Source organism: Rhinolophus hipposideros (genome assembly GCF_964194185.1).
Source record: "Rhinolophus hipposideros genome assembly, chromosome: 22".
NCBI classification, from domain to species: Eukaryota; Metazoa; Chordata; class Mammalia; order Chiroptera; family Rhinolophidae; genus Rhinolophus; species Rhinolophus hipposideros.
In genome coordinates, this window is record NC_138068.1 from 11,919,077 (window position 1) to 11,941,823 (window position 22,747).

Consider the following 22,747-nt stretch of genomic DNA (forward strand, 5'->3'; position numbering starts at 1 on the left):
GGGGACCTTAGGGCAGAGAACTGAGTGAAGGAAGGGTAGAAGCCGCTCCGCATCTAGGAGAGAGTTTGCAGGCCGAGGGAACAGTGAGTGTGTGAAGTGCTCAGCACAATACCTGGTACATAAATGGAAACCAAGAGGATGAAGATGATGATGGTGAAGAAGCCTCAGGAGGTGGGGCCCTTAGAGTTGATAAGCTTTTGGGGGCAGGAGATGGGGGAGGAAGAGACAAAACAGAGAAATATGGGAAAGGCCAAGACTGAGTCTGGGAGGTGGCAGGAGTGGGCAGATGAAGGATTAGACTCCAAGAGAGGGAGGAGGACCCCCAGGTTCTAAGGAAGGGCCTCCCCCATTGCAGAGGGGCAGGAGGAAGGGGCAAGTGGGGAGCCATGGAGCCTGGGAGGGCAGGAACAGTTAGTTCCCAAGAAGCCAGAAAGTGGGCACCAGGCAAGATAGGTGAAGGTTTCAGTGGGGTCCTTGTTCTAGAGTCCCTCAACTTTCTCGGCCTGAAAAGGTTCTTTGTTCACATTTCCCTGCAGGGCCATATTTTTCCTCCCCTTGCCTTCAGCCCCACTACAAGAGCCGCCCCAGTGCCTTTCCCAGCCCCAGCTCCATTTCCCCAGCCAGGAATATTCCACCGATGCGGGTCTATATTTAGCAGCTGCTGCGAGGTACAGTCTGTTCTTGCTGTGCAGATAGCAGGGAGCAGAGCCGGAACGGGGCCTGAGAGGAAGGTGTGAGGGAAGGGAGGAGGCGGGGTGCCCAGTGCCAGAGGAGGAATTCATGTGTATGTTTTAAAGGCCAGGCCTGCCAGCAAGCCCCCCTGCCAGCAAGTGACAGGAATGGCATTTGTGGGCTAATGAGGTATCATTCAGGCTCCAGGACCCCTTCTGCAGCATTTGGAGGGGACAGTGGGGCTGGCAAGGACCACAGCTGGAACTGGGGGTGATGGGTGAGGACAAGGCCGCAGGGAGCCATGGCCAGGTTCTAATTACCAGCCCTGCCCACAACCACCCCAACAAGAATAGAAAGAGTCTCTCAGAGACGTCAAGTATCTGCTGACATTCTCAGCTGGGCCAGAGATGTCCGTTTTCCTGGGAGGGGATGAAACTAACCTTTGTGGAGCACCTTCTAAGTGCCAGATCCCAGGTCAGGATGTTGAACTTGACCTGGTTTCTGCCCTCATGGAGCAGAGCCCGGCACATAGTAGGCATTCAATAAAGAGTTGCTGAATGAATGAACTTCTCCATGTGAGCTGGGTATTCTTATCCCTCTTGTGCACATGAGGGAAACCAATGGAGAAGCCAGAGACAGACAACTACAGGCTGTGCAAGGTAGGACAGAGAGTCCGTGGGAGAAGGTCAGGCAGTCAAATGTTGATTGAATACCTACTATGTGCCAGGCCCTATAGATAAGATGATGAACAAGCCCAGTGGATCTCTGCCCTTGTGGAACTGGGTACCCAGTTCAGGAGTTGAGGAGGGGGATCAGCGAGGCATCTCCAAAATGTGAGCCCTGCTGCTGGAACCCTCATCTCATTTCATCCTCTCAGCAGCCCTATCAACTAAGTATCCCCATTATATAAAATAGGAAACTGAAGCTCAGAGAGGCTCAAGAACTTGTCCAAGGTCAGATATCAAGTAAAAGGGGGAAAGTGGTCTTGAACCGTATCTGTCTGACTCCAAAGTCCCTCTTTTTTGCACTGCCTTACATCTGACTCTGTAGCTCCTGCACAGAGTAGGCCTTCAGTAAGGGTTTAATCAATGAATGAATTTGCAGAGCGAGAAGGTTTCAAGAACAACTCCACAAGCTGAGTTGGGAATCTTACCCCAGGCCCCCCAGGCATGCACCCATCTGAGGATACTTCTCCCAGCATTGGAAGGCAGAGTGGGGAGTGAAAAGTAGTAAGTAGCAAACTATGCTGTAGCAAACTACACTGTCAATTCCTGCCATCCCTAAACAGTCCTCGTGGTAAAGTGACTTTGCCATTCCTGCCACCCCGTGAATGTGGGTCAGGCTTGTGACTGCTTTGGCCAACAGAATGTAGCAGAAGTGATGTTCTTTAAATTCCCACCTTAGGCCTTAAGAGACCTTGAAGCTTTCACTCTGTCTCCTGGAACATGGTCCTGAGACCGCCGTGTAAGGAAGCCAGCCTAACCCGCTGGAGGACGAGAGAAGGTTCCGACAGGGTGAACTGCCAGACGTGTACAAGAGGCCCCCTTCCAGCCATCTGACCCTCTAGTTAAATGCAGCTTTATGAGTACACCCAGGAGAGGAATGAGCCAGAGCTCAATTTCTCTATCAGTTATCGTATAACTCACTGCCCCCAACATGGTGGTTTAAAACAGCAATGATTTATTACTTGTCACAATTCTGTTGGTTTGTTGGGGTCACTCACATGGCAATAGTCAGCTGGCAGATCAACTAGGACAGCTGGCATGACTGGGCCTCTCCCTCTGCCTTTCATCCTGGGCTTCTACACAACATGGTGGTCTCAGGGTTCTAAGAGGACAGGCTCCAGTGCACAAGGGCTTATCAGGCCTCTGCTTTTGTCACACTTGCCGATGTCCCATTGGCCAAAGCAAGTCTCATGGCCAAGGCCAGAGTCAGTATGGGAGGGGAGAACCCATGGCATGGATTCCCAGAGGTATGATTCATTGGGAACTGTTACCATAGCAACCTGTCACTGAGTGTAACCCTGGGGCAGGGTCTAGAGGCCTCCTGGTCACCCAGAGATGGCATCTGATCACACACTCTACAAGGCTTCGTGACCCGTTTCCCAGAGGGAAGAGCTCAGTGTCCCCTGTTCCTCTAGAGCTAAAAGTGACAGGGCCAGCAAGGAGGCCAGCACATGGGCGTGGCTCCTCCCCCCACCTCAGACGCCTGCTCCAAGCGCTACTCAGAGCTGGGGTACTGAGCTTTTGGTACACAAGCTCATACAGGCCCCAAATCCCATCACCAACCTCTCCATTCGGTGAGATCCTACACATAAAGTAACACACATAAAGCTTAGCATGCAGTCGGCCCCCCTCCCCACCTTTCTGCCTCGTTCACCCAGGGCCTTCCGGTCTCTGGCCTCTGTCAACCTGTCTGTCTTCCCTTTCCTTTCCTCCCTGCCCCCACATGTCTTCACCCCTTGCTGTCCCTCTGCCTCTCTCCTGTCTGTGGGAATGTTTAGTTTGTTTATCTCTCTCGGTCTCCATCTCTTTCCACTGATCTCTCTCTGACTGTCCCCTTCTGGGTGTGTACGTGTGTTTCTCTCCGGCTTTACTGCTCCCCTCCTTCCTTCTCTCTTTTTCTCTCTGTGTAGGTCTCCCTCTCCACCTCCCTCCCTCTCCTTCTTTCTCTACCTCTGTTCCCATGTGCATGTCTCCTCGTGTCTGTTTCCCCCCAGCTCTCACTAGGTTTTTGTCTGTCTCTTTCCCCAGGTCCCTTTTCTTCTCTCTTCTTCCCTCTCTGTTTCCTTCATCCTTTATCCTCTCCTCTCTCTTCCCCTTCTCCTCTTTCCCTCCTTCCAAGGGGCAGAGGGGACAACAGGCCCATCTTCCCAGTACAGCGCCTGGTAGGCAGGGCTGTAACAGCTAACAGACCAGCTACAAAGGCTCGGCTAACAGACCCTGGTCCCTGCCCCATCCCCAGAAGGGAATCCCCCTCACAAAACCAGTGTAGAGGTGCAGCATGTGAGGGGCAGGTCAAGGGGAGCCTGCTACATGATTGAAAAAATGGCTTGGTTAGGACTGAGTAGAGCAAGGAGGGTATTCCAGAAGCTGAGACAGGACCATGTAAGTGACATTCCTCTGTCAAAGGCCCTTGGACCTGGTGATGGGTGAGGCAGGAGATACAAGGCGGGATGGGCAGGGCAGTTGAAAGCATGGACTCTGGTTTGGACCCAGAGTGGCTGCTTGAATCCCAGTTGTATCCTTTCTATATGTGTGACCTTGGGCAAGTACTTAGCCTCTCTGTACCTTCATGTCCCCCTCTGTAAAATGGGGATAATCACAGCACCTTCCTCATAGGGTACTGAGAGGATTAAATGAGGCAGTTCTCTTCAGGTGCTTACAACGGTGCCAGGCCCACAGTGAATGCTCATCAATGTTAGTGACTGTCGTTACTGTCACATGTAGTTCTAGGAGATGAAATTGTATACCAGTGGTTCTGAATTGATTCTGCCACCAGAGCCATTTGGCAATGTCTGAAGACATTTTTGGAACTGGGGTTGGTGGGGAGGGTGCTGATACTGACATCTAGTGGGTAGCATTATCCTGCCAAACGTCCATAGTGCTGAGGTTGAGAAATCCTGTTCTTGTAGTGAGGTCTTGTGGTTGTCCCATTTTACAGATGAGGAAACTGAGGTTCAGAGAGGTGAAGAGATTTGCTCAAGTCACCTGGCCAAAAACACAGCAGATCTAGCGTTGATCCCAAGCTCATCTGCTTCCAAGACTCCCCTCTTCTTGGGGAGACCAGTTCTGGCAAAGGAGGGGTCAGGAAGGGGCCTACTGACAAGTCTCAAAGGCCACTGATAGAGGGTCTGTGTGAACGTTGATTAGATAGAGTAAACATGCCATTTTTCCACATGGTCCCACAAAAGCGAGGCCACCCCCTAGGTGCCCCCCCAGCTCCCCTAGCTACACACACACACACACACACACACACACACACACACACACACACTCTCTGCAGCCTCTTCTCCCATTCCATTGCCTTTATTGGAGTCTGAAGGCTGCTTGGGGACATCAGGACACAGGGATTGGGTTTTATGGGGCACATCGTGGGGCTGCTGGTGCATGACTCCACATGGCACTCAGGCCTTGGGCACCACCTGTCACCACCTGGCGCTCGGCAGGCTGGAGTGGGTCCTGGGGGAGGCTCTGAATGCCTCATCAACTCCCCACTCCACCCTGGTCTCCCACTGGCAGGGAGACAAGAAATACAGCCTTCGCCTCAGCAGAATTCATCTTGCAGTCACCCCATCCTGCCGTCCCTCCACCCCCACGTCCATTAACAGCTTGAAGGATTGTCTGTTCAGCCATTAGCTCAGGCCTGGACAGAGAATCTGCTGCCAAGCTGGGGGCCAGGGGCTGGGGCTCCAAGGGCCAGGGGATGACGTAATCATGGAGGGATGTGAGAATGAGTGTGTGTTAGTGAGCACGGGCCTATGTGATCGCGTACGTGCGCGTCTGTGTGCAGTCCATGCGTAAGTATGTGAGACATACCTAGCTTGTGTGTAGAGGTGAGCGTGACTCCATACTGCATGTACCTGAGTGGGGTGGGGGGAGTCCAGTTCACTTTGTTAGACACTCCCCAAGCTGCTCTCCATGTCTGGCTCTGGGCCAAGTGCCACTGACAGAGAGACCATGAGGCAGAGGCCAGGGTTCACCCTCACATGGGGAAACTCACCCTCGCATGAGACCCCCAAAGTGGGATGGTTGCCCAGGGTTGCACAGTGTCAGGTTCTAGCCCCTGCACCTCCTTTTAGTAAACCGAACCATCCATTCTGTTGCTTTTGTGTTGTGCGTGTGTGTGTGCGCGTGAGAGTGTGTGTTTGAAGGGATTGTGTGTGTAAGACAGTGTGTTCAAAAGTAGTGTGTTAGCATGTCTATAGAAATGTTTGTGAGTGTGTGTGTGTCCGAGTGTGTGAGAGAGTGTGTGTTTGAAAGTGTGTATGAATCTGATGGTTGTGTGTATATGGGGGAGTATTGTGTGTGAGGGTACGTGTGTGTGAGTGTGTGAAGTATTGAGTGTGTGTGAGCACGTGTGTGAGTGTGTGAGTGGGTGTGATGGCTGCTGACCCTCGCACCTGTGCTGTGGCCATGACCGTGTTTTCTGTGCCTCCACCCCCCCACCCCCTGAACCTCAATGAGCCGTCCTCCGCTAGAAGGGGTCTTCATATCAGCCAGCAGTGCGGCTGGTGCGGGCATCCCGGGCTTACCCTCCCTCACCCACAGGCGTGATCCGGACGGCTGTGCCTGACCTCGACCGCGAGAGCCAGGAGCGCTACGAGGTGGTGATTCAGGCCACAGACATGGCGGGCCAGCTGGGCGGCCTCTCAGGCTCCACGACCGTCACCATCGTGGTCACTGATGTCAATGACAACCCTCCCCGTTTCCCACAGAGTGAGTGAGGAGGGAGGAGGAGGGAGGAGACCACATCTGCGTCTGTTAGCCCACCGGAGCCACCCACTGAACCCCAGCACCCCTCCCATTGGGCTTTTATGGGGGGGCTCTGCAGGTGTCGGTTCATCCTTCCAAGCCATCCACTGACCCAAAGTTCACGTCTGGCTTCCCACAAAAAGAGGGGCTCCTATCTGTCTGTCTGTCTACCCACCCAAGTCAGCCAGTCACCCCAGCCCTGCTCTAATTGTGCTTCTTGCAGAGCAGGACCCTATAGTTGTCCGATTTTCCATACACCCAAGAAATATCGTTACCTTCCCAACCCTCACCTTGTTTCCTGCCAACAGTGAGCCCCCACCTGTCCACCCACCTGAACCTCTCATGGCCCTTGTACACACCCCTATCCTGCGGATTGCATACGATCTGTCACTGACCCCCAAGCTTGCAGCTGGGGATGCAGGGGGAGGATGGACAGAGGCTGTAGCCACACCCAGGCCGAGGGACACCATAATTATGCCTGGAGGAGCTGAGGTTTGGAGTGACAGGTATTTCCCTCCTCCTCTGAACCTTGAGGGCAGGATTCTGTGCTTCTGAATTATGAGGTCTTTCCACTCTCTGCCTCTCCTGGCACAGCAGGGGATGGGGCTCTCTGGCCCAGTTCCCCACCTCTTCATCAGCCCAGACAGCCCCTCTATCCCAGACCCAGGCCGCGAGCTGTGCCTAGGAAGCCGCCAAGGCTGGCAGAGACTAAATGCTTCGGGGAGCTGGGCTGATTCCTATCAGGCGAGTCATTACTCAAGGTCTGCTGCTCTCACATTAGGCCCCGCCACAGGGGACTGACCCCCACGAGATAAGGGAATCTAATCCCTTAGCTGAGAACGCAGCGTCATCACAGCCTAGCCTCAACCCAGACATGGCGGGGGGGGGGGCAGAGCCCGCCAGCCACTCCCCATCATGAGGAACCTGGCACAGAAGCCAGCCCACCACTTGCTCCCCCAGCCCAACCCCACCTGCTATGGGGAAGCTTGAAAGCACCAGGTAGAGGGGTGGGGGCCACCCAATTGTGCCAGCTCTGAGCTGGAAGGGATGGGACAAAGAAGAGAAAAGGTGCCCGGACCCCAGGAAGACTCTTATTTATTTATTCTTCATTCTTTATTTATTTTCAACATTTTCTTATTGTGAAATATAGTACGCAAACAGAAGGGTTTAAAATAGCAATATCAATGTAAATCGAACTCCAGTAACCACCAATCAGGACCCCAGAAAACCCCACAGGCGCTTTCCTGATCATCACTTCTCCCCCACCCTTCCTCCAGAATTAACCAAAATCTGTTCTTGTCATCATTACCTCCTCGCTTTTCCTTAGGTTCGATTTACCTGTGTGTGTATCACCTAACATTAGAGTTCCATTTTCCCTGCTTTTAACTTTATATAAATGGAATCATATAATACAAAATATTTGTGTCTTGCTTTTTTGTCTCTCAAAATTATGTCTGTGAAATCGTATGTTGTTTGTAGCTATAATTCATTCATTTTCATTGCTGTATAGTAGTCCACTGTTTACCTCATCTACTGTTGATGGACATTTGGAATGTTTCCAGTTGGAGGCTATTATGGAGGATACTGCTTGGAATATTGTTGCCCGTCTCCTCGTGCCTTTTTGTACACATTTCTCTAGTGCTTAGACAGAGGAGCAAAATAGCTGGCTCATGGGACATACTCATCTTCAACTTTAACAAATAAAGCCAAACTGTCTTCCACCATGAAAAAATGCATGTGTCCGTTGTACCATATCCTCGCCAACACTTGGTATTGTCAGACTCTCATTTGTGTTCATCTGCTGCATGTACACCGGTCACTCATGCTGCTTTTCATTCATTCACTCACTAATCACTCACATATTTCTTTTATATGACAGTCTGGTGTTCTGCCAGGCACTGAGAATGTCTGATGAATAAGAGACGTGGTCCCAGAAACTCATACCCAAGAGAAAGAGGGGGGGAAGGGAGAGAAGAGAGAGACAGAATAAACAGAACATGATAGGGAAATGCAATAATTTTTACAATGAGATACGGTGGGGGCCCTGGGCACACAGGTGCAGAGCCTGGAGGTCTGGGAAGGTTCCCAGGAGGAGGTGACTTTCTGTGAGACTAAAAGATGTGTGGTAATTGGAGAGGCCAAGGCAGAGAGGAGAATAAAGAGAGGGGATGCCTGGAGGTGAGACACAGCAAGTCACATTGAAGGAATTATAAGAACGTCAGCCTGGCTGAAGCCAGAGTTAGGATGGGGAATTGGGTGATGAGGCTTTGGAAGTCAGCAGGGGCCAGGCAGCCAGCATCTTATAGGCCCGCCCAGGGGCTTGTATAACTCCATCAGAAAGGCAGTGGGGAGCTACGGAAAGGATGAAAGCAGGGAAGTGGCGTGATCAGCTTGTGTTTTAGAAAGAAGCCCCCCAGCTACTGTGTGAGAATGTCCACATAAGGGGGTATCCCGACCTGTGTGGGGGACCCAAGAGATAATCCCCATCTCCACAGCCACTGCTTCATCTGCACGAGCCCATCATTTAGCAAATCATCCTCCCCTCAACTTTGGCGCTGAGAGAAGAAAGCAGGGTGCTATTCGCGTTCCAGCTGACCTCATTCCTTCTGGTTTTCCATCTGCTTCGCCCCTCTAGCCACAATGGTCATCTCGCCATTCTTCAAACGTGCCAGGCATCACACCCACCTCAGGGCCTTTGCACCTGCTGTTCCCTCTGTCTGGAATTCTCTTTCCCAAATAGCTGCTTGGCTCACTCCCTCACCTCCCTCGGTCTTTTGCAAAAATGTCATCTTCTCAGCACGGCCTTTCTTGATCACCCTATTTAAAACTCCACACACACCCTTGTCAGCACTCCCCATTCCCTTCTTGTGCTTTATTTTTCTCCAAAGTATGCATCACCATTTGACATACCGTATGTCTCACTGATGTAATTGTTTAATGTCTTTGTCTTTCCATTAAGAGGAAAGCACTGTGAGGACTGGGATTTTGATCTGTTTTGCTTATTGCTGTAACCCCGGTGCCCAGCACTACATATGGGACATCACAGCTGCTCAATAAGTATGCAGATAGGCAGGAACTGATGTCACTCACATTGACGGCAAGAGAAAACTCCGCATGAAGCCCCACCGGTTTAATACCATTTGATCCATTTGTTGACTAACTGCCATGTGCTCGGCACTGTACTAAGCATGTTACAGGTTTTCATCATCTGTTCCATTGGTGCAAAGGTAACGCGGTTTAACAGGTTAAAAATAATTGCAAAAAACCCGCAATGACTTTTGCACCAACGTGATAGGTTAATCCTGATAACAAGACTATCAGGAAGGCAGTTATTATTCCCATTCTACGGATGAAGGAACCAAAGCTCAGGATCACACAGCCAGGACTGACCACAGAGCCGTGGCCCCTATGCTCCTCTGCCCTTCCCAGACGGGGAAGCTGAGGCCCAAGGAACTGCAGACACTTTCCCGAATCAATCAGGGTCAGCGTCGGGACCTTCCTCCTTGCACTGCCTCCCACATTTCTGCAGAAGATACAGCTGTCCCAGCACCACCCTGGCCAAGCTGGGAGCCCTTTGTAGGTACTGCCCTCCCTGGAGCCCTTCTGGACCCCGCGCCCCTAGAACTGGAAGTTGGGGTATGGGCTGCCCCCATCCCTGCTCACAGCCATCTCCCCTACAGAGATGTACCAGTTCAGCATTCAGGAGTCGGCCCCCATCGGCACGGCCGTGGGACGAGTGAAGGCCGAGGACTCAGACGTGGGTGAGAACACGGACATGACTTACCACCTCAAGGAGGAGAGCGGCAGTGGTGGCCATGTGTTCAAGGTCACCACGGACAGCGACACTCAGGAGGCCATCATCGTCGTGCAGAAGGTGTGGCTACCCCCAGATGGATGGGGGGAGGTAGGCCCCCGGGGATGGAGTCAGGGAGGCCTCTGAGCAGCAAAAGACCCCACCCTACTCCACTCCCAAGATTAGTTCTCTCTAGAAACCCAGGACCAACCTGGGAAAATGCTGATGGTTTCATTCCCTTTTACAAGTGAGAAAATGAGGCCCCATGAGGTTGAGTGACTTGTCCAAGTTTGCACAGCTAGTTGTCAGAGCCCGGATTCAATCCAGATTTGAATCAGTGCTTTTCATCACTGCAGCGTGCTACTTCACGTCTACACCAGTGCCTTCAACCCCACATCATTTTGTTTTAACCTGAAGGAGACATCTTTATATGCCCATTTTTACAAGTGAGAAAACAGGCTCAGAGAGGTAAAGGGCAATGCCCAAAGTCACACCTGTAAAGGGTAGAGTTGGGATTTGAACCCAGGTCTGATGACTCTCAGCTCTCTCCTTCCTGAGTTTAATGGTCTTCCTCACCCACTGGCTTGCCCAGGAACCAGAAGCCAAAAGTGCAAACTCAGTGATCCCTCTGGGGAAAGGGGATGGCGGTCAAATAAAGAAGCAAAAATCCATCTTCCAAGACTTAGTCATGGGCTTGGCAACTCAGGGCTGTGCAGGCCTTTGAGACTGCCCACTCCAATCCTGCTATCCCACGGGAGGCCTAAATCCCTTGCACTGGCCCTCAGATGGTTGTAGGTCTTTGGACACCTCCAGGGATGGAATGCTCACTCCCTGCCATTGCCCAGCTCTTCCTCCTCCCAGTCAGCTAGAACCTAAATCTGCTTCTATCAGCCTGTGCCTTCTGCGACCCACAGAAACATCTTTCCCTGACGACCCTTCACTCAATAAGCACATTAGGTCCTACTTTCTACCTGGCCTTGAGGGTATGAAGAGAGAAAACTCCCACTTTCTTCAACTACTCCCCAGAGGATAATAATATGACAGCTGATAGTTATAATAGGGTTTACAATGTGCCAGGTGCCCTTGAACTGCTTTCCATGTATTAACTCATTCCATCCCCACGACAACCCTCTGAGGTACTATTATTGCCTAATTCATAGGCCCTGAGAAGTTCAGAATTTGCATCCAAGGTCATGCATCTTGCAGAGCAGAGTAGGGATGTGGGCCCAGGCAGCCTGGCTCCAGAATCCACCCTTATAAGCATTATGTGGTTTTCAATCTTCTGATCTCCATTTGTCCTCACTGTAAGATGAGCCCATTTCACAGATGGGGAATTGGAGGCCCAGATGGGAGCAATATCACAGAGCAGCAGAATCTGGCTCCGTGCCCAACCTTAGGACACCAGCACAGCACTTGCTCTCACCCCCAGTGCTACCCCCTCCTCCCTCTCCTGCTGGGGGGGAGCCCTCCTGCTGGCTCCAGCACTGGCGCCTGAGGTGTCTCTGTGGAGTCAGCACTGGCTCAGGGTGTAGAGCCCCGCCTGATTGATGACCTGGCTCCAGAACCCATCGCTCCCTCCCAGGCCAGGCCACAGCCTGCCTCCCTGCATCCTGATTTCCCAGGCAACAGGACCGAGAAAGGAGGAGGCCCTTTTTTACTGCTGGAGAAGGTGGGGGTGGGAAGTTCTGAGAGAAAGGGAGGGTCCCTTCCTCTCACAGGGTAGGTCTCTAGGAAAATCATCCTTTCCTTCAGATAGCTCCCCTTCCACACAACTGAGGGGCCTGCAACCCCACCATTGCAATTCCTCTTTGCTCTAAAGCAGGGATGTCCAAACTTTTTTCAACGTTTTTCACCAAGGGCCATATGTGGTAAAATACACAAACAGCCGGGCCACTCACTTGAGGTGAAGTATGTATTGCCTCACCTGGTTTATTTAAGTAAACTAAATATATTTTTGGAATTCGCTGCGGGCCAATTAACAATGGATCATGGGCTGCAGTTGGCCCGCGCAGGCCGCAGTTTGGACACCCCTGCTCTAAAGCACTGTCTTTAGAAAGCCATAGCCAAAATGCAGCCGAGGAGCTCATTCACCAGAAGGTCACCCATTAACACTCCCTGATGAGAAGCAAGGCTCAGCATGGATTTAGCTAGATCTCCAGGAAAGCTCTAAGGCAAGCCTGGCTTATCAGACTGAACTGGCATTAGCTGCTGCCCCTTATGTTGCATTTCATCCTCCCAACTGAGGCCCAGAGAGGCTAACTAGATTGCCCGAGGACGCACAGCTGGTCAGCAGCAGAGCCAGTGGATTAAGGGCCAGGACTTGGGAGCCACACTGCCTGGGTTTGAATCCTGCCTCTGCCAGTGACTACCTGCTAAGTGACCTTGGGCAAGCCACAGAGCCTTCTGGACCTCCATTTCCTCATGTGTAAAATGAGATAATACTACACGCCTCTTGGGGGTGTTGAAAATTAGGTAAGTTCATATATTTAAAGCACTGGCACATAGTAAGTGCTTTGTAAATTAATAAATTAATGAAATGCCCCAACATACTGTGCTGGGTGGCGAAAGGCAGGATGTCAGTATCGGTTAGCCCTGAGAGGCTCTATGTCCCTAGGCAAGACTGTCCCCCTGAGGACCTCATTGTCTCCACCTGTAACCAGAGAGGGTTGGTCTGAGTCTCTTCCCTGCGTGCCAGCTGAGTCTGCGACCTTGGGCCAGCCCAGCCCTGTCTGAGCTCACCTCTCCCCGACTTGGGGTCTGGCAGTATCCCAGCAGACCCCAGCACACTCACCAGCCCTCTGCTCCCTCCCCAGAGCCTAGACTTCGAGTCCCAGCCGGTGCACACCGTGGTCCTGGAGGCCCTCAACAAGTTCCTGGACCCCCGCTTCGCTGACCTGGGCACGTTCCGCGACCAGGCGATCGTGCGCGTGGCCGTGACCGACGTGGATGAGCCCCCCGAGTTCCGGCCGCCCTCTGGCCTCCTGGAGGTGCAGGAGGACGCGCAGGTGGGCTCCCTGGTCGGCGTGGTGACTGCGCGGGACCCCGACGCCGCCAACCGGCCCGTCCGGTGAGACCCCCGCCCGGGGCCAACGCCTGCTGCCTGCTATCCCTCCACGGTCCTGCGTACAGACTGCAGGGAGAGGGGGAGGGAGGCCTGGCGGAGAGGAAAGGAGAAGACAGGATGGGGGGAGGGGGTAGAGACATGGTCACAGGACACTGCTGGGGTTTTGAGACAAAGGAACCAGCTGTGAGGACAGTCACGGAGAGACCAGGGACTCAGGTCAAAGAGGGAGAACCAAGTGTGACTGACACAGCAGAGGGAGCCAAGCTCAGCCTGGGTGCTCCTCTCTGTCCACATGGCGCTTTCGGGGGCTCTCACCTAGTCCATTCATATGCCTCTGACCCCCATTCCACAGTCTTGCCCCCCTCTCGCTCTCAGCAGCTTCCCTGGGTCGCCACTAGACACCTCAAACTGATCACGTTCAGACATTAGCTCCTGGTCAAACCTCCAGAACAACAACAGTCCACTCCATCCTTCCAGTTGTTTTGTCAAACATGTGGGAGATATCCTCTACCCCCGTCTTTCTCTCACCTCCCTCCAAGCCTTCAGCAAATCCTGGCATCTCCACTTTAACAATGTATCCAGAATCTGACCCCTTCTCACCCCTCCACTGCCACCCCCTGGGCCAGGCCACCGCTTTCTCTTGCCTGGATTACTGCAGCTTCCGGTTCTCTGGTCTCCCTGCTTCTGTCTTTGCCCCCCTTTAATTGAGAACGGGCATAGGAGCCAGACTGATCGTTCCCAAATGTAAACTAGAGCACGGTTCTCGTCTGCTTCAAAGGCACCTCTCTGGCTCAGAATAAAAGAACAAGCCCTCACAATGACCCCGAGACCCTGGGTGACATGTCCTCACTGAAACCTCTCACACCTCACCCTCCACTACCCTCCTTCCCCTGGTTCACTCTGCTCAGTCATGCTGACCTCCTCACAGCTCCACAAATGAACCAAGCTCACCTCTACCTCGGGGCCTTTACAACTGCTGATCCCTCTGCCTAGAATGTTCTCTCCTTAATATGGCCACAATTAGTCCTCTCTCTTCCTCTGGGTCTTTGCTCACGAGTCACCTTCTCAGTGAGGCCGCCCCTGACCACTCTTTCTAAAATGTCCACCCCACCCCAACTCTCCATATCCTCTTCCTCCTTATCGTGGGTCCTCATTCGCCTTCATCTCGACCGAACATACTGCCTCCTTTCTGATCACTGTCTCTCCCACGAAAAGATAAGCTCTGCGAGAAAAAGGATTTATGTCTATGTGTTCACCACTGTCCCCTGAGGGCCTGGCCCAACGCCCACCACGTGGTGGACACTCACTGACTGCGTGATGAGTGAATGAAATGTAGAAACAGAACGATTGGGAAAAGAGACAGAGAGAGAGAGACTCACGGAGGTGTGGAGAGACCAACAATGAGAGGCACAGATCAGAGAAAGAGGAGAGCTGGGGGAAAGAGGATAAGAGTAACTAAGAGAGACCAAGGGACCTACCTAAATGTAGAAACAGAGAGGAGTCTTGGAGAAAAAGTCAGAAAGAGAAAGAAGTAGAACCAGACACAGGGAGAGCGAGAGGCAGAGCGGAGGGGAGGGGTGTGGTAGCACTGTTGGGGTTCCTGGAAGGATTTAGGGGCTGTGCAGGTTGGGGAGCCCCTGATTGTGGCCCTGGTTGGAAGAAGGTCAGATAGAAGAGAAAAGAAAAAGGGTTGTAGGACAAAGTGATCCAGAGGGGGAGAGCCGGGGTGGGAGGAATGCCTATTATTGGACAGATGGGAAAGAGTTTCTGGAGCCCCCACTCCCACCCTACAACCCGTGTACGTAGTCAGTGAGTGATCTCTGAGCCAACTATGTGCCCAGCTCTGTGCTGAGCATTGGAGGGAGTGGGAAGGGAAGTTATTTTGAGGATCTCTGCAGTACACAATTCCAGTGGGTAACATTCCCATCATCATCCGTGTGAATCGCGCTCTTGAATTTGTGCAGTGCACAACCTGTGCAACCTTGTATGGCAGCCCTAGATAACGAGACAAAGATGCCATTCTGCGTGGGCTCCCAGACTGGGAGATAACCTCAGGGGTCTGGAAAGACTTCCTAGAAGAGGCAGGAATTAAACTGAGCTGGGTACCTGGGTCTGGTCAGGTGTAAATATGAGGGGAAGGGCATTCCGGGCAGAGGAACAGTTTGTGCAGACGTATGGAGGCAGAGGAGGGGTAGACGTGGAGAAGAGCAGACTGTGATAGCTGCAGTGGACTAAGGACATGAGGCAGCAAAAGCGAAGTCTGCCGGTCCTCAAGGGCAGGCTGAGGGGCTCAGGCTCTTCCAGAGGTCCAGATGTCTGGGCGCCTCCACCATTCTCACTGCCCAAACCACCCTGCCTCTGTACTCCCCCACCGCTCTTCCACAGGGCTGTCTGTATAGTCTTTCAGCCTCCCCCTCAGCCTCTGGCCTGCCCCAGACTTCTCCAGGGGGTACAGTATCACCCATGTTTGTCAGGAGACTGAGACTCAGCGAGGGGAGGAGGCATCCCCCGGCTTTCACAGGGAATGAACCAGGAGTAGGAGCCAACTCCTTGCCTCCCAGGTCAGGGCTCCTATCTGCCTGCACCCCTCCTCTCAAATGTCACTCTCCACACCCCTCTCATTCTCCCTCCTCCTTCCTTTCCCTTCCCCTCCCTCCTGCTTTTATCTGCAGGAAAGGGCCAACTTTGAAACCTGCTTCTCACCTTCTTTCATCTCTCCTTGCAGCCCCTTCCCTGGGGCTCCTCAGATGTGGAGGCGGTGAAGAGCTTGAGACAGGGCCAATTTAACACCACAAACATTTACCCAACTCCTCCTCCATGCCAGGCCCTGAGCCAGGCCTGGGGACTCCCGGAGAGATGACTCAGCCAAGGGCAGAGCTGGGGACGACTGCCCAGTCTGTAGGGATAGACATGGAAAGGGAGGGCCAGTGAGGGGCTGAAAGAGAGGGGGTCCTCACAGGTCGTATGTGCTGCCCAGGGCTTGGCTTCTATCCCAGCTCTAAGGGTCATGGGCTCAGTCAATATCTACACATTGAGTCATGTCCAGCACCGTTCCAGGCAAACAGAAATAGTGGTGGCAATACTCTGTCCCTGCCCGCATGGATGCTGCCTTATCCTGGGGGGAGCCGGTCAACAAGTGGTTAAGGTTGTTGACAGAAGGCAACAGATGATTAAATGGGATCATTGCTTATAAGAGCTATGAAAGAAAATAAACAGGGTAGTAGGATAAGGAAGGATTGGGGCCACAGGGGGCTACTTTGGGTTAAGTGGTCAAGGAGTTGACAAAGGAGCTGAGATCAGAATGATAAAGAGAGAGCCAACCACATAAAGATGTGGGGAAGCATATTCCAAGTAGGGGGAATAATAAGCGCAGAGGTCCTGAGGCAGGAACAAACTTGGTGTGTTCCTGGAAAGGAAGTGGTATTCTGGGAGGTTTTGCCTAGCACAGCAGGTACCTGGGAAATATAGAAATGCGGGTGCATAGCGTGATTTTTCTGAGTCCCTGCACTGAGGAAAGTGGAAAATGCCGCACACTATTACATTTGTGCCTCGGGAGCTATTTCAGTCATTTTACAGATGAAGAAACTGAGGGTCAGAGAGGAGAAATGACTCGCCCGATGTCACTCAGCTTGAAAGGGAAAGAAATGGGCTTTTAACCCATGAGTGTTTGCTTCTTGAATTCAGCCTTCTGCCATTTCCCCCGTATTTGTTACTGTCTTTGTTTAGTGCAATTCCCAAATTGTGCTGTGCCCTTCCCTGTGCGTCAGTCAGACATGGGCCCACCAGAATGAATCTGGTGACAAATCTAAGTCTGAGTGGCCTTGGGCTGAGGTAGGGGCTTGAGGACTAAGGAACTCCAAGGAAGGGAGTGAACTCAGACTTCTCCCAGGTGGCCCTGAGCAAGAACGAAAAGGATAAAGTTGGAATGGGAAAGGGTGCTCTGGGGTGGAGTGACAGTGAGCGCCTGGTGGCAGGAATAGAATCGTGGAGCCAGGAGGTTATGTGCAAGAGCAGGGCTATCAGCTGACTGAGCTCACGTGAGAGGGTTCGGGAGATGACAGAGGGGACAGTCTGTGAGGGACCTTGAATGTCAGATGAAGGAGTAGGACTTTATCCTTAGGCATCCTTGGAAGGCTTTCGAGGGAGGGAGGAGAGTACTCAGATGGGCCCATTTCTGGAATAGACAGCCTTGCAGATAGCCTGGCCATTTATCAGCCCAGCCATCGTACTACCAGTCCCAGCCCCTTGGGAGTCTCCTTTGAACATCAAAAACAGGAAAGCCCGCACTGGACCAGAGAGAGCAAATATTTCATTTGCTCCCAGCACGCCACAGTGGGTGCAGCAGAAAGTGCATGGGCTTTGGAAGCAGAGGAGACCTGGGTTTGAATCCCAGCTCATTTGTAGAATTGTGGGGAAATCACTGCACCCACTCCAAACCTCAATTTTCCCATCTCTAAAACGGGCATCCTGATAGCACCTGACTGATTCGTTTATTCAAAAAATGGGTATTGAATGTCTACTATGTACCAGATTCTGTGCTCAGTGCTCCCAAGGTTGGAGGGAGGATCATGTGTTTGAACGTTACCATTTTTCTTGGTGGTCTGGACACCCATTTCTCCCCTTCATTCTGCAGCCAGTACTGACCACATACAGATTTCCAGGCATCATGTGTGGGCTTTGACTGTGTGCCCTTTCAGTGTGTGCCTTCCACTGGGGTTGGGGGGTAAGGGGGAAAGAGTCACAAAAAGGGTGGAGTGAGTAGAGAGGAATCACTTGATTTGGGGGGCAACCTTTTTGTATCTGAAGAGTCCCCTCCACTGGTAGCTCAGGTAGGGTCTGCCTCATTCAACCTGCTGTGTGTATATGTACGTGAGCCCAGACACAGAAGCCTTACACTGCAGCTTTCATGTTTATTATGCCTGTGTGCGCTCTATATGCACATGTGCATATAGAGAAAACTACATCACCCAAACCAGGAAGCAGTACCCTCCCCACTTTTCCCACCCTAACCTGGGCAACAGCAGCGTTTTGTGTTCATAGCATGTGGGAGCCGGTAGGTATACCTGGCTGGCCCTTAGGAGGGTATCTTTAGACTGGGGCTCTGGACAGATGTGGGCTGGGAACGTGGCTCTGCCACTCACCAGCTCGTTTGACCCTGGCACCTGGCTTCTTCTGAGCCTCAGTTTCCTCCTCTGTAAAATGGGGGGGGGGATGATGACAGTACCTGGTAGGATTTAAGGAGCTCGTGCAGGTAAAGCCCTTACAAAGGCCTGGCACGAAGTCCTGCTCAGCAAAGAAAAATCAGAGCTACTCCATACATCCTGTGGCAGGTGCCCAGTGCTGTCACATGTTTTATTAGTAGTCACTTGTCTAATCTCACAAACCCCCTGTGAGATGGGTTTTCTTATTTATTATTAGTGTTCATCATCATCTCCATTTTTAAGAGGAGGAAACTGAAGAAAAGAGAGTCAGTGACTTGCCCACGGTCACGTAGTTAGGTTTCAAACCTACTGGGAAGATGGGCACAGATCCACAATCCTGACCGCCCTACCCAGGCCTGCCTTGCACGTGCGTGCGTGCACACACACATGCATACATGCACGCACACGCATACTCGCTGACACATACCCACATTCTCTCACTGCATGCTCCACCCACTCCTTCCTGGCCTCCCGGTCCTGGCTAGCCACATGAGAAGCAGGATGGTGAGATCGGAGCAGAACCTCCTAGACCCAAAGCTGCCTGCTGTCCTTCTCAGACCACTGGCGATGCTCCAGCAACCACCCATGGTGCCTCCCAGCCCCAGGCACGCAGACCACACGCGGGATTGGAGAGACTCCTATGTAACCCCTTGCCAGACATTTCTGAATAATAATTAGAATAACAATAGTTCTCACTCACAGAGAAATTTTCCTGGAACTCAGCGAGGCACCTTATCCCCCAGCTGGGCATTTAATCCTCCAACTACTTGCAAAGTAGGATTATCATCTCCATTTTGCTGAAAATTAGGCTCAAAGATGGAAGTGACGAGTCTGGGGTCAACCTGGACCTGGATCCAGACCCAGGGCTGAGCAGCTGCCTCTTGTGCCTTTGTTCTTCCAACTGTAAAGCAGTCTCTCACACACACAGACACACACACACACTTACTTTCTACCCACAACACAGACCAGACCAGGCATACAACTCACGCACCTACATGTGAGGCACACAAGCCTCCCCCCGCCCCCGCCTCCCACATTTGCCAGGCCACACTCCTTGCCACATGCTATGCCCATCCCACTCCTCCCTCCCCCTCACTCGCTGGCTCCCTGAGCTGGAACAAAACCACCTGGGCTCAGCCAGCCACACTGACCTGCAGCCCCAAGTCTTTAGCTGGTTAATGGTGGCCTCCCGCCCCTTGGCCTTGGGAACAATGCCTCCACTCAGATTCCAGTCCCCCTTCCCTTCTGGGAGGAAACAAAAGAGAAAAACTAGGAAGAGGAGAGGAGGAGGTGGGAGGAGAAGAGAGGAGAAAGGTCTGAACAGAAAAGGGAGGAAAAGCAAGAAGGAGATAGTCTGCATCCTTCCTCAAACCCTGCCTCACACCCAGCCCTGATCCAGCCATCAGAAGCCCCAGGCTGTGTCATCACCCTGGCCCTCTCCCAGACTCTGTTCTCCTGCCTGTAAATTCAGGAGGAGCTCTCCATGGCTCCTTCCAGCTGAGCTGACACTCAAGAGTCTGGTTCTACCTCCTTTGGACCCAAACATCTGACAGGGCCAGGCTGGGGGTAAAGGGGACCTGAGACTCCATTCAATGCAGCTTAGAATGGGTCAACAGCTAGAAAGACCTTTGGGTATAGAGTCCCAAATTTGGGTACAAATTCCAATTCTGTGACAGTCCCTGTGCAACCTTGGGCAGGGTCATCACTAGCCCATAGGGTACTTTTGCATAAATAAGAATAAAGCCCCCCTTTGAGAAGATACTCTCTGGACAAGATCACACGGCTTGGCAAGTAGAACACTGGCTGGACTTCACCCCCCCTTTTCCCCCTTCAGCCTGGTACCCTTGTGCAGGACACAACCTGCATAACCATACTTAGCAGTCCTAAGCTCGGCAGGTTTCCGCTCTCAGCCTCAGTGTGTTTATCTGCAAAATGGGGAGATCACATCAGCCTCACAGGATGCCATGCAGGGACCTCATCTGTCTTGTTTGCCCATTTATTCCCCAGGGCCTAACACAGAGCAGCAGAGAGAGGCACTCAATGTCTAGGCTTAAAGGAATAAACGGAAGGATGGCTAGAGGAAAAGCAAGCTACAAACTGTTAAGTGCTGAACAATGGCTGTGCTTATCTATCACCTTGGCTCTGAACCTTCCACACATTATCACCCAGGTCAGGAGGACCCAGGCTACTCAGGAGCAAGGAGGAAGTAGACTTAGCAGCTTAGGGATGGGGAAGAGCATTAAGTGGGGATTCGGGACTGGCAATAATGCCCACTACAGCCATATGCACAGCCCTTTGCAGTTTGCCACAAGCCTTCGCCTCCACTATGGCAGTAAATATGAAAAGAATAAGGTCTGTCACCTATGCCCAGATCCATGAATCACCTCCTCTAACACACACTAGTGGGAGGTGAGTATGAATCACCCCCTTTTCCAGATAAGCACAGAGGCCAAGGAGGTCCAGTGACTTACCCAAGGTCACACAGGTAGAATAAGTACTCTGTTTCCCCAAAAATAAGACCTAGCCAGACAATCACCTCTAATGCATCTTTTAGAGCAAAAATTAATATAGGACCCGGTATTATATTATATAAGACCTGGTCTTATAGTAAAATAAGACTGGTTCTTATATTAATTTTTGCTCCAAAAGATGCAGTAGAGGTGATTGTCTAGCTAGGTCTTATTTTCAGGGAAACACCGTAGCAGTGGATTCAAATCCAGCTCTGACAACTCTCAGACCTGTGCAGTCCCACTGGGTGGCATTATCCCCATTCAACCGATGAGGAAACTGAGGTTCAGAGAAGTTTGATAAGGCAGCCAAAGCCCCACTGAAGGGTCATGTTAGGGCTTTGGGCCCCCAGCAAGGGTGTTTCTGTTGTCTTTGCCTCCCTGGGCCTCAGTTTTCCACTCTGGAAGTAGGTGAAACGGCCCCCTTTCCTCCTGCCTTTGGGAGGAGCAGGTGCCTCGGGTGGAGCCCCGCCCACTAAGCTGCTTTGTCCTGCTGCACAAAGAGTCCTTGCTTGGCATTCGAGGCCTTTGTGGCCTGTGCAGCCTGGCGGCGCCCCCGCCCACGTTATCAGCGCGGGGAAGCAGCGGCCAGAGCTGGCGGGGGCCTCTCTGGGCTGCCGCCGGAGACATGTGTTGGACACGGGCCTTTCAGGCCTAGAGCCACCACACAAAGGCTGGGGAAGAAGGCGGAACAAAGGGCTTTTTCACGCAGCAGCTGAAAAGCCGCAGATTAGCTCGCTCGTGCTGCACAGGCAGGGAGGGGCCAGCAGCCTTCCCCCCAGACCCCTTCCACACAGCATCACTCCGCCCATTTCTCTGGCCTGGGGCCTCCATGTCCAGGCGGCTAGAGACAGCCTCATAACGCCAGAGCCATCCCCCTCTCTCCTGCTCAAAATTCCCCTTTGCCTCCCCTCCCCCCAGTATGTCAAACCCCTGAATTCTGTGCCCTGGTGTTCTGGTGCCTAACTCTCCCCACTTCCCAGTTCTACCCATCTTGCACCATTTGCCATTTCCTGAATAATTCTTACCTGCCTGCCTTTGCACCTTCTGTTGCCCCTGCCCCATGCCAGCCCTGCCCCCTTCTCAAGTCCAATTCTAGGGTCATCTCTTATGGAAAGATAAGAATCGAATATCCATCAAGTGCTAACTCTGTGCCAGGGACTCTGCCCATTCCCAGCCCTCACAACAACTGTGGAGTGCAAATTATTAGCCTGCTTACTCAGCTGAGGAAACTGAGGCTCAAAAAGCTTGAGCGCTGCCAGTGGTCCCACGGCAGGTACCCGGTGTTGCTGAGATGCAAACCCAGATCACTTTCCCCTCTTCTCTGTTGGAAAGGGTTCCTCTGCTCCTGTGTCACCCAGGCAGTTGGTCCCTCTTTTGGGGTGAGTTTGGGTGGCAGGGGGGTATGGGCGGGGGCTCCGCCTGGTCCAGAGCCCCTTCAATCCTCCGCACTCTGCCTCCCGCAGGTACGCCATCGACCGCGACTCAGATTTGGACCAGATCTTTGACATCGATGCGGACACGGGCGCTATTGTGACCGGCAAGGGACTAGACCGTGAGACAGCCGGCTGGCACAACATCACGGTGCTGGCCATGGAGGCCGGTGAGCGGGGGGCGGAGCAAACAGGGGGCGGGGTAGAGGCTTAGGGGCAGGGCTGGGGGGTAGACACTGGGCAAAGCTGGTGGCCTTGGAGGAGGCAAAAGCAAATGGGCAAGAACAGGGATGTGGGGAGGATCTCCCCCCTCCCCGCGCCGAGGGGGCAGGGCCAGACTTGAGGCTGGTTTTCTTGCCTCAGCATGTATTAAGCACCCCACTGCATACCAAGCCCTGGTGTAGAAGCTGGGGATACAGCCCTAGAACAAGACAGAAAAGCTCCTGTGTTCCTAGGGATGAGCTGGGCCTGTCAACACACTACGAGAACCGGCGTACGTCAGATGTCAGGAGAACAGAAGCGCTAATAAGAAACAGGGGAAGAAGAAAGCAGGGAGAGGGTATGGGGAGGGAAAGGGTGTTGTTTCTCTTAGGAGAAGGCCTC

At 52.6% G+C, this 22,747-nt stretch overlaps 1 protein-coding gene across 3 annotated transcripts in view; it reads left to right on the forward strand.

Moving 5' to 3' along the window:
- CDH22 (cadherin 22) overlaps positions 1–22,747 on the forward strand; it is a 126,115-nt gene that overhangs the window by 79,317 nt on the left and 24,051 nt on the right. For all 3 annotated transcript variants that reach the window (XM_081033436.1, XM_081033437.1, XM_081033438.1), the window contains 4 exons: positions 5,943–6,110; positions 9,827–10,020; positions 12,753–13,006; positions 22,178–22,314. In XM_081033436.1, the coding sequence (XP_080889562.1) occupies positions 5,943–6,110; positions 9,827–10,020; positions 12,753–13,006; positions 22,178–22,314 (753 nt within the window). The remainder of the gene's footprint in view (positions 1–5,942; positions 6,111–9,826; positions 10,021–12,752; positions 13,007–22,177; positions 22,315–22,747) is intronic.